General features: G+C 37.4%; 1 protein-coding gene across 1 annotated transcript in view; it reads left to right on the top strand.

Moving 5' to 3' along the window:
* LOC121962647 (radixin-like) overlaps positions 1-12,063 on the top strand; it is a 37,187-nt gene that overhangs the window by 15,876 nt on the left and 9,248 nt on the right. Inside the window, exons 3-11 of the mRNA XM_088074191.1 lie at positions 245-328; positions 1,730-1,825; positions 3,322-3,444; positions 3,569-3,720; positions 4,834-4,917; positions 5,270-5,416; positions 7,997-8,093; positions 8,206-8,369; positions 11,592-11,722. Coding sequence (XP_087930317.1) covers positions 245-328; positions 1,730-1,825; positions 3,322-3,444; positions 3,569-3,720; positions 4,834-4,917; positions 5,270-5,416; positions 7,997-8,093; positions 8,206-8,369; positions 11,592-11,722 — 1,078 coding nt within the window. The remainder of the gene's footprint in view (positions 1-244; positions 329-1,729; positions 1,826-3,321; positions 3,445-3,568; positions 3,721-4,833; positions 4,918-5,269; positions 5,417-7,996; positions 8,094-8,205; positions 8,370-11,591; positions 11,723-12,063) is intronic.

Here is a 12,063-nt window from a genome sequence, read left to right as displayed (position 1 = left end):
TCCTTCCAACCCAAAAGTGGTGTGGTCACAGTCATGTGGTGTTCAGAGCTTTACTCTACCCTGTTGCTAAGTGAGACACTGTTGTGTGTAGCCTTTTATTTAATTGCACCGCTGTGGGGTTTCTTCTGTTCCCATTCCTTTTCTGCAACATTCAAAAACGTGCTGTATCTAAAGTCTGAATGTAAAATCTTTGCCTATGAAATATGGCAAACAAAGTGAATTTCTTGTCGTCTTTGTTTTTGAGATCAACGTCCGTGTGACGACCATGGATGCAGAGCTGGAGTTTGCCATCCAACCGAATACCACGGGGAAACAGCTCTTTGACCAGGTGAGCATGCCTGCTGGTATGTTAGAAATTGAAACCAGGTACCTACTACCATTTTTACCTTGTTGTATGAATGCACAATTTTTTTTGTTCAGGAAATATTGGATTAAAATGGAAATTTTGGCCATGGCCACTTGGATTTTGTGTTGTCATGACACTGTAATATTCAAGTCAGATCCGATAACTTGAAAACTATTAATACAACAGAAAGCAGGATGTAAACACGGAGTCTCCGTGCTTTGAAGCAGAGTGAGCCAAGATGCAGACTCTTTGTCATTTATCAAACTTTCACAGCAGGACGTTACACGCTCTCTGTTGTTTACATTCTTACCATGTAACTTTATACCTTTGCTCAATGATCTTTGAGCCCTTCAGGTTCTTATTTTTTCTGTCTCTGTATAGAACTGAAGCTGAGTGGCGCTCCGTGTGTCCACAGACAGCAACATTGTTTATTCTTCATTTCTGGATGTCAGAAATTCGTCAGACAATCGATCAATAACTAGATCTTAATCCTGATCTGCTCTTGCAATACAGCATCACACAAAATTCTCGCTCAAGTTGAAAAAAATTTCAACTTGTGCGATTAGGGGAAAGACACACACAATTCACATCTATTTGCATCTTTGCAATGACTTCAAATGTAAACTCGCTGTGCAAAATGCTCGCATCGCATTTGGTGTGAACACACCATAAGAGGGAGTGAGAAAGCGCAGCTCATACAGGTGTATCAATACTGCGAAAGTAGGTATCGAAGCGGTTTCAAATATTCAAAATCAATGTGTATTGACAAATCAATCAATTTACAACACTGCTTGGGTTTCACCTTTGCAGTTTGCTGTCCATAAGAGAAGCAGGAAGATTTTGCCGTTTTCCCCTTATTTAGGTATTTTTAGGGAGAGAGAGAAATTGCCTGGATGTTTCCAGGCAATTTCTCTGAAGTCAGTAAAATTTGAAGTCATGCAAATTTCATTGAAGTCAGTTTAAAGGGACCATTAACCCCCAAATCAAAAAGAACCATTTTTCCTCTTAACTGTACTGCTATTTATGAATCTTGATAAATACTAGTGCTATTGATCAACGTTAATAATTGTGCTACCGGTTAGGGGAAAAAATGTCTTTTGATGTTTGGGTCAACTGTCTCTTTCAGAGTCTTCTTCAACAACATGTTCAGATTTTAAAGCATTTCTAAGAATTGAGTATATTGTCCATCTGCCACAAGACAATTTTCTTTCAGTTTTTAGGCTGGGGACCTTTGTAGCATGTCACTTCATTGTCTCCCCCCACCTATTTCCAGTCTGTCTACACTGTCCAGTATCAATAAAAGCAAAACCACCATAAACCAATTGGAAATCTGTTGCTTGTACCATCTGTAAGAAACCAGATTTCAATTTATTTTCTTGTCAGGTGGTGAAGACAGTGGGACTACGAGAGGTCTGGTTCTTTGGTCTTCAGTATGTGGACAGCAAAGGTTACATCACTTGGCTCAAACTCAATAAGAAGGTCAGTCTTCCATCAAAACACACTGTTTTCTAATTTACACACTTTTATTGTCTTCTTCCTTTGACTGTCTTTCTGCCTCCTTTTTTAAAGAAAAAATATATATTAGTGCCTTTCTCTTTAGCCTTCCTTCACACATAATCAGTTTGTGTCTTATCTTATTTGACTGGGATTTTCCCAGAAGCTCCGCTCTGGTCTGTCATGTCAGATGTGCTGTTTACCATGCTTCCTCTCTCACTCAGGCTGCCTCACCCTCCAGTTCAGACACCCCGGCTATTAAAGTGTGTCTGTGTGTTTATGAGTATACACGGCAGAAAACCCCCCCTCACACTCTACAAGTGTATGTGTGACAGAGAGGGGTGGAGGGTACAGGAAAATGTGGTGAAAAACTCCCCTTATATTCTGTGACTTTAAGCGGGGCTCCAATAGCAACTATTTTATATTTCTGACCTACAGTAACTAGATTACACAAGTGTTATGTTATGTATATGCTTATTTTTCTCACTTGAATCCAAATTATTATCTTTTTCCTAAAATGTCAGTGCTGTTTGGCTCAGAGCCCTGCAGGCAAACTTCTCCCAGCAGCCATCAAACATGATCACTAAACAAAAGTATGAAATTCGGCTCCATAATAGCTGTTAGGTTTATAGACAAAACAGCCGTCTTCTGCAAGTCATTTTTCCCCCTCCTATACAGTGGCATCCCACTGCATTTTACATTGCATAAATTAGCTTAGCCGATAGCAGACTTTTCCTCTACTCATAGCCCAGCAATTTACGTATAACTTTGTCTTGCTCACCGCTGGTTTAAGTCACTGCATCTCCTGAAAGAACAGCATGGTTGAGTTTCGGCCTGCATGCAAGTTTTTTTTTAGCCTGATATTGTTCAAACTGAGCAGCTGTGTTGCTGTTTGAAACAAATGTGTTATATTTAGGAAGATTTTTTTTTTGGCAGTGAGCTCTTTAGCAGAAATGTTTTGTAACTGTGTTTTTTTCTTTAGTGCAAAGTAAATATAATTTGTTCTCTCAGCATTAGGTTGTGCTGTTAATGTGCTAAGTGGCTAAATAGCAACTTGAATCCATCCTGTTGTTCCTCGAGTTTCTCTTTTGAAAAATGAAAACAGACTACCTCTGCCTGCTGGTATGGAGAGTTATTTCCTTTCACATAGGTGCAAAGTATATGTGCTACTTGGCCGTTGGCTTTAGTCTTTGTGGTATGTTGAAGTGCAACGTTAGCAATGCAACACCCGTCACTCAATTAGTTTGGTGTGTCTGGACTTTAACACACACGTCACACTTTTTACACAGATGTTAATTCGGTGCTGTTAATACCTCCACTGCTGACAAGACAACTCTGTCCCCCTGTTTGTGATTGTACCTTTTTATACAGAACAGAGAAACGGAATAACGGTGCAACCTGTCCCTCATTGAACAAACTGTGTAAGAGGGACTGAAGTTATGAGCTGCCAGTTGGATTATGATGTTGTCTCTATTGTCCAGGTGACCCAGCAGGATGTGAAGAAAGAGAACCCCCTGCAGTTTAAGTTCAGAGCCAAATTCTTCCCTGAGGACGTCTCAGAGGAGCTAATCCAGGAGATTACCCAGAGACTTTTCTTCCTGCAGGTAACAAGTCAAGTTATCATCCAAATGTAGTGCAAACATTGGGGGGACGTTTGGGGGAAAAGCAGTGTTGAATACATTAAATCAGTTTCATTTGTTAACTCGTCACTCCCTCCTGCTCCACCAGGTGAAGGAGGCCATCCTGAATGATGAAAACTACTGTCCTCCAGAGACAGCTGTGCTGCTGGCATCATACTCTGTCCAGGCTAAGTATGGAGACTACAACAAAGATGTCCACAAGCCTGGGTACCTTACCCATGACAGACTGCTGCCTCAAAGGTAATCATCACACAGTATGTTACATCTTAAATGGCTCTGCTGTTCAGATTCTGATTCAGACAACTTTATTCACCCCAGAGGGGCAATTCAGTGGGGCTGTACCCGACTCAGAATCACTCCAGTCAAATCAGATTCTGTAGTTCAATACGAATATTCGGGGGCTTGTTTTTTTGTTGTTTTTTTCCATATAAAGTTTTACAGCTCTGCGGGACGTTCAGTGGGACAGCATGCATTCATGTGATTTAGTAAACAAGCTAACAGAGCTAACAATATATTGCAATTCTGCAGCTTTTTTTTTTTGCTGACACTAAATATAAAACAAAAGTCAGAACCTGTGACATTTTAAGTTGCCATGTAAACTGTTAATTTTGTAATACAGTTTACATGGCAACACACCAGTTAACAAAAGCATTTAGGGCAGCTGAAGTGTTTTCATACACAGTCCAGACTGTTGAAACCTGAAATGTGCTTGTTCAGTGTTCCTCCGGATTCTTAAAACATCTTAAAAAGTATTTAATTCAAGAATCTAAAAATAAAGTCTTAATTGGTATTAAAATGACTTAAAGTAATCTTGCAAAAGTCTTAAAAACGCTCAGACATGCGAAGGAGGACTTTATGAATTGTTTTCTCTAACGTTGTGTTGTAAAATCTCAAAGAATTGTAACATCTTTTTTTTGCGGTATTTGTTAAATAATTTCAGAAATTCCACTTTTTAAACTCATCATCCGAGCAGTTGAGCTTCGCATGCACATTGAAAAACACAATTTGTGTTTCACTCCAAAAAAAGTGTTGTGTTTTTTTTTAATTTAAAAATTTGATTCCGATAATCAAACTGTTTCACTGGATTAAAAAAAAGTATTATTTATGTCATAACAAACATTTGGACAAAATTGTCTTCCTCTAAGTTAAAAAAATGTATATTAAAAAAAAGTCTTAAACTTCATTCCAAATGGCATGCAAAGCCTTTAAAATCTTAAATCTAACGTGGTTTAAGCTGCAGGAACCCTGCTGGTTCCTTGCTTGAATTTTCAATGATTTCCTTTGGAGGAAGCAATTATATGCTGTTCAACATCCCCTCAGGTGAAGTCACTGTTTTTATGTTTGTGTACACAGAGTCCTGGAGCAGCACAAGCTGACCAAAGAGCAATGGGAGGACAGGATACAGACTTGGCACGAGGAACACAGAGGAATGCTCAGGTATGTGTCACGTTTTTCCCCGAAACCCACTGACAGAGATAAAGAAAACTTTAGTCTGAGTGTACATGTTTCGGCTTGTTCCTGTGTTATGTGTGGACGTCATTGTCTGTGCAGTTACTTATTGTAGAGGGCTGAAAAATGCCAAAAGTTACCACAGTTTAGGTGTGATTGTTGACCTAAATTTATTGAATGTGTGTTTTGATTGTATTGTTTTGTGTGCATTTGCTTTAGAAAATGAAAAACAAAATGAACACAGATTACATTCTGTTCTGCTGATATTAATGTGGGCCTTTTCTGACAATAAGACATATATAATAAAATCTTCTAACTCGTGCTTTTCCTTCTCTGACAGAGAGGACTCTATGATGGAATATCTGAAAATCGCCCAGGACCTGGAGATGTACGGTGTCAACTACTTTGAGATCAAAAACAAGAAGGGGACACAGCTGTGGCTGGGTGTGGATGCCCTCGGTCTCAACATCTACGAACATGAAGACAAGTAAAGGACACACACAAACACACACTAACAGATTCAATGAGTTTATTTACAAAATACGGGATGTCTATTTTTTAAATCAATGTTTTTTAAATAAATCTTTCAGTGGTCTTAAAATAATAATATATAGAAAGTAGGATTTTAATTATATTTCTAAATTTTGCACTGTAAGATCTGCAAAAATTGGTAAACTTGACCCTTTGAAACCTGGAGCGACATCACCTTCCTTATGCTGCTTCCAGATGCCTTTTGCTAGTATTTGAGCACTTAAACCCTGAACAAATTGTTGCGATTTCTTTCAGAAATGTGGGACAAAAAGCAATGAGCAACTTGATAATAAAAAAATTTAAATCTATGGAAAAATGTCTGGAATAAAAAAAGCTAGGGAAAAAACTTTATTTCTAAAAATCATAAATGACATGTTTGAAATTTTTTACAGAAATATTATCATTTTTAAGCACTTTTTCCAAGTCTTCTTTGCCTTTGTTCGATTCTGTTTTTTCATTTTTGTTTTTGTTTTTTAATTAATTTTTTTAAACTCATTTTCAGGTATGTTTCTTGTACTCTACTGATTTCTTGCAAGTGTTTGAGTCATGTCTTCTATCATTGCTTCCCATGTTTTTGAAAGATATCAAGCATATTTACTCAGGTTTCAAAGGGTTAAAGAAATGTGACTGACTGACCATTTTTTTTCTTTAACCTTTGAAATCTGTGCAAAATAGCCTGATTTCTGTTAAAAACAACGGGAAGTTATGAGTTAAAAAAATTACCTGAAATGCAACAAAAAAGGGTGAAAAAAACATGTTAATTTTTAAATTAATCATTTTCTTGTCAACTTTTCCTGATTCCTTGCAGATTCTTCAGCATTTCTGTATTGCATTTTTTTATTTTTTAAATCAGACTAGTTAACTCTGCTAATTTCTCACAGAGGCTCGATGCCAGCATGAGATGCACAATGTACCACAAGTTTAGTGGAAACAAAGATATATTTAGAGGTGAAAACTGAGGGAGAGGTGGAGAAAGGAAGACTGTGTATGTCCATTGTAGGAGAGTCTTTCCTGTCCCCTCTTTGTGGAAGAAAGGATAGATTTAATCACAACTCTTGTCGCATTTCCTCTCACTGCTTTCCCCTTCCTGTCTGTTATCTGAGGTCATCAAAACTGCCATCCTCATTCTCTTGTCCAGGTGAGGAAGGGAAAAAATTAGGGATAGTCTCTTTGTCTGTCCTTGGACAGCAACATCCTCATTTTCTCTTCATCCATTTCTTTTCTTTTCTTTTCTTTTCTTTTCTTTTCTTTTCTTTTCTTTTCTTTTCTTTTCTTTTCTTTTCTTTTCTTTTCTTTTCTTTTCTTTTCTTTTCTTTTCTTTTCTTTTCTTTTTTAATCAGCAAACACTTCCATCATTTTATTTCTTGGCACAGAGTAATATTTTGACTTTCATCCACCTGTTTGTCTTTCCTGTCACTATTCTTAACCACTTGAGTGAAAAATCAAATTGAAGATGCAAACTGTGAGGTCTCCTGATTTGGTTTGTGGTGGTTTGTTCATCTTTGGCACCATCTGCTGGCTGAATGTTATAAAACTCAAACCAACTGTTTGACACTGTTATGCATTAAGGCTGTAAAGTGATTTTCTCCCAGCTTCTTACACTGCTGATTCCTCTTGTTATGCCTTGAAGAAGGTTTCTTTCCAAAAGCTTGCACAGTAAACATGATTTTTGTATGGATTTAAGTGTGCTGATGAGCTGTTTTTTTTTTTTTTTACTGTTTATAATGATTCAGCTTCAGCACCTCAGTCTAAGTCCAAATACTGGGTGAGGAGTTTTTTTTCCAAGTTACAACCAACAGTATAACAGCCTCTACTGAATATTACAGGGTTCCCATGGTCATGGGAAACCTGGAAAAGTACTGGAATTTGACAATATAATTTCCCAGGCCAGTAAATGGACTTAGTAAAACATTCAAACAGCAAAGTTTTGGAAAAGTTATGGAGTTTTGGTGCTTGTAATGAAGTTAGTAATCACAGTAATTTTTTTTCAATAGTTTACAGAATTGTAGTGCTGCCAAGCCAAAAAACACTGATCAGTACTAGAAAATAATGTGAAAAATTTCTTGTTAAAACTATATTTTCATGTTATGTCCTAAAAACATATCATTGTAATTTTGTTTTCTAACCTTTGTATATATCTACCCTCTACCTACTTCTACCTTCGTTTACAATGTGTTATCACATTTTAACATGAAATATTTTAAGTTATGAGATAAAGGATGTCTTGCTCTAACAAGAAAAGTTTGGCTTTATAGTGTGATAAGTTTGTATGATGTGATAACATAACAATATGACAGTAAAATGTGAAAAACATCTTTTCACGTTATTAGCTGAAACTGATTAGAGTTTTCGTTTTTGTATAGTTTTTTTTTTGACGTGACAGCAAAACACTCTTAATAATAATATTGATTAACATTTGGGGAAACATTTACTGTACAGTTCTGTTTTGAACGGTCGTTACATTTTGTTACTGATATTAGCGTGTGAGTGGGACACAAGTAGAAGTGTTTAACCACTTTTCCATTTAATTTTCCAGGTTGACACCAAAGATCGGTTTCCCCTGGAGTGAGATTCGAAATATCTCTTTTAATGACAAGAAGTTTGTCATCAAACCCATTGACAAGAAAGCGCCTGTGAGTCTTGGATTCATTAAAACTTTAAAAGAAAAAGTTTACTTTCTGCTAACGTCTCCTGCTTCATCTCAAATGATACATTTTCTCTTCTCTCTCTTTGTCAAACACGAAGGACTTTGTGTTTTATGCTCCGCGACTCCGCATCAACAAGCGTATCTTGGCGTTGTGTATGGGTAACCATGAGTTGTACATGAGGAGGAGAAAGCCCGATACCATCGAGGTGCAGCAGATGAAGGCTCAGGCCCGGGAGGAGAAGCACCACAAACAGATGGAGAGGTACTGCACAGGGATACTCACAACCATGGCGTCATTTTTTGTTTGTTCTTAAAGTCATAGAAAAGTCATCTGGAAAACAAATTCACATATTACATGTGTCTTTTGGAATGATGCACATGTCTGTCCAAAGTTTGCAGATCATATAGAAATTATTAGGTACTGAACTTAAATGTTTTGTATTTTTTCTGTTTGAAATGTTTGAAGTTATGGGTCAGGCATCTCCAAAGTCCATTCGGGGGGCTTTTTGTAGCCTCAGGCAGTAAAGATCCGTCTGTGGCTTGTCGTTTGGAGTGTCTTCTATGTGACCCACAAAAAAATATTGGGCAATCAAGCAAGTTAACTTTGCATTTTTTCTGTATCTCACTACGGCAGGACAGTCATACAGTTTGTAGACATGCACCAAGTAGGAACCCTGCAGCAGGAACTAACATGTTTTCATAAGCAGACTGGAAATGAACGGTTACCTAGCAACATGCATTTCCTGTTAGGTATCAGACAAGGTCACAACAAAGAAGCATAAAGTCAACAGCGAGGGCAGTCACTTCCAGGAGCAGGGGAAAGTTGCATACTTTTTCACACAAAGAAGAAACAGTTGCGTCTGTTTGTGTGTGATTTTATTTAATTTGAATAACACGAAAAAACAGGCGACACCCAAGTTTGGAAACATCTGATGTATAAGGCACTAGATTAGTTTTGCAGAAAGATGTAGATAGATATAAAGATTACGAAATTATTAAGTATTGAATTTTTTAAGCAATCTAGTTTTTGAGCAATATCTTGACTTGTAATATGTGCACTGGGCTAAAATAAGACTTGTTAACCCTTTGAAACTTGGACACATTGGCTTGATTTCGATCAAACTCACGGCAAGAAGGCAATGAGGAACTAAAAACTAAAAAAAAAAAAAAAGACCCAGAAATTAACAAGAAATAAGTAGAAAGTACAGTAAAATTACCTGAATTTGCAAAAACAACAACAAAAAGCAAACAAACAAAAGCAGGAAAGTTGAGAGAATGACAGGGAAATGACCTGAAAAAATGCTTAAAATGTAATTATTGTATGAAATTATTCTAAATACATAGGTATAATAATTCAAACTGTTGTTACTTTTATTTTCTAAATCTGCTTATTTCTGGCAATTTACTGGACATTTCTCGCCAAGTTGCCTTTTGCCTTTATTTCCCCATATTTTTTTGAAAGAAATCAAACCAATTTGCTCAGTGCTGAAATGTTTATACACATGTGAAAGGCATCTTAATGAAGCACAAGAAAAGTGATGTCAATCCAGGTTTCAAAGGGTTAAGACCTGATACTAAACGTCTAAAGTTAACTTTTGCTCATCACTGGCAATGAATTATTAGGAATATCGCCCAGCACTTCTTTGACGTTTGACAACACATTTATATTTTTCCAATCATCTCCACTAGAGTATTTAACCCTTTAAAAACTGGATGGACACCAGTTTTCTTGTGCTACAGTAAGATACCTTTTACAAGCTATTTATAACCCTTTGAAGAAAGTGGGAAAATGTCCAGAAAAATATATGCATATTTCTTTAAGGTTCATTTTATTTTTTCTTTTATTAATTTTTCAGGTAATTTTTTTGTTAATTTTTGGGCCATGTCTTGTTAAGCTTCTCATTGCCTTCTTTCAGGCGAAATAAGAAGAAATGTATTTTACGGCTCCTCCACTAGAGGACAGTCTTGCCTCTTTTATGCGCACCATCTGAGGCTGAAGGAGAGCTTGAGTGCCTTGCTCAGTTAAAAAAGAACTGAGCCTATGTTCAGAATTGATCCATTTTATTCCTGTGGTCAAAGACAGTTCAAAAATATCAGTAAACTTAAACAACTCTCCCCCAAATTCAATTAGTAGAATGCTAAATCTCAAATTTGTGTTGTTCCAGGGTATAAAGCCTGTAGTGGCTCCATAGACATTAGGCTTGTTTGAGCCGAACTGTGCCTCACCTGGACAGCGGATGAAAGCAGGCGGCCACAGCAGGAGGCAGAGACAAAAAGCTGCGATTAAGGATAAGGATCGGATAGTTTTCAGACTTTTTTCCAGCAGCCTTCAGTTTGTACGGGAAGTCACAGAAGTACCCACATCCTGTTAGATTTCATTCCAATTCATTAAAATCTTATCAGGTCCGTATATCACTTTGTTGACAGTCTTCAACTATTGTGGTTATGACATAATAACCTCGTAGCGTGCCTGGCACCCTCAAACTACATAAACGAAAAATATCAGCCTAATAGTCAAACACACAGCAGCTTTCAGTGCAGATCAGTCAGACATGCTACAGGCAGGGCTTCACATCTGCACACATGTTATTTAAAGAATCCTCACATCCCACTCAGGCTACTGACTACAAGTCTTTGTGCTGTTAAATTGGCCTACTTAAAATAATTAAAACTGTCTAGTGTTAATATACAATATACTCTGTATAGTTCATGAATGTATTTAGTGTCTGAGTGCAAAATGTCACCATCAGCCACAACATGTACTCTGTCAACAGAAAAAAACTTCAAATAAGACAAATAAATTCCAAATCTCAAATTCAACAAAAATAAAACAATTATATGGAGTGTCATATTGCTGAGTCAACCTCTAAACTGATGAGCTGAGAGCCAGGTGTTTCCCATCATGCCCTGGGCCGTGTAGGCAATTTTGGGAGATTATCACCATACAGCATGTATTGCACGTTGATTGCCGGTGATCAGTTCTGTGCAGGAATGGCTCGGCTTGAACAAGCCTAATGAATGCTAAAAGATGTTATAGATGACACTGAGAGCAGACGGGGGAATATTCTGAGTATATGAATACATTTTCAGTCTCATAACTGAGAACACTGCAGCAGAATAAAGCTCATTTATGTAATTAAAAAAAGGAAACAACCCTTCTGTGGGTCCATAGAGACAGTCTCACATTCACTGTCTGTGGAGCAGCTCCAGACTTTATACCCGTCTTCCTTCTCTGGATCCTGGCTTTGAGAGCGAGTGTTCATAAGTATTGGTTAACCTTTCTTTGGCCATGGAAATAACATACTGGAATTCTTGACTTAGGTATCGCTCCCCTTCAAAGGTGCTGCAGCTTTTATTCAGCTCAGGATAAGACTGCTTCATTTGCTGCATGTCTCTGTATATGTTTTTGTGATACAGTAAAACTGAAGTTTCGCCCTCCTAAAAACTTAAGTATAATGAAATATGTAATAACAAAACTTCTCAGGGCTCAGCTGGAGAATGAGAAGAAGAAGCGAGAGTATGCAGAGAAAGAGAAGGAGAGGATAGAGCGCGAGAAAGAGGAGCTCATGGAGAGGCTGAGACAGATTGAAGAGCAGACGATGAAAGCTCAGAAAGGTACCCACTTTCCTTTTTTTATCCATCCATCTGTTCACTGCCACCCTCGTCTCCCTTCCTTATGTCTGTCAATTTAAAGAATTTCTCCCGAGCTGCGAGTCAAGGCAAATCATGTCTATTCATCATGCTCGCATTATCTCCAGGCTGCCCACAGTCGTAGAAAACCTGGAAAGGTCATGGAATTTCACAATCACATTTTCCATGCCTGGAGAAGTCATGGAACTGTGTTGTGTGTCATGTATTGAATTACTTAAATGTAACATAACGTTAAAATTATTTTCTGTAGCTTAACATAGCTTTAATATGTGTCAACATGTGACAGCTTTTAGATTGTTTTTGTT

This window comes from Plectropomus leopardus, chromosome 24 (assembly GCF_026936395.1).
Source record: "Plectropomus leopardus strain MGB_pleo_1.0 chromosome 24, ASM2693639v1, whole genome shotgun sequence".
NCBI lineage: Eukaryota > Metazoa > Chordata > Actinopteri > Perciformes > Serranidae > Plectropomus > Plectropomus leopardus.
This window is presented reverse-complemented; position numbering and strand designations above follow the sequence as displayed.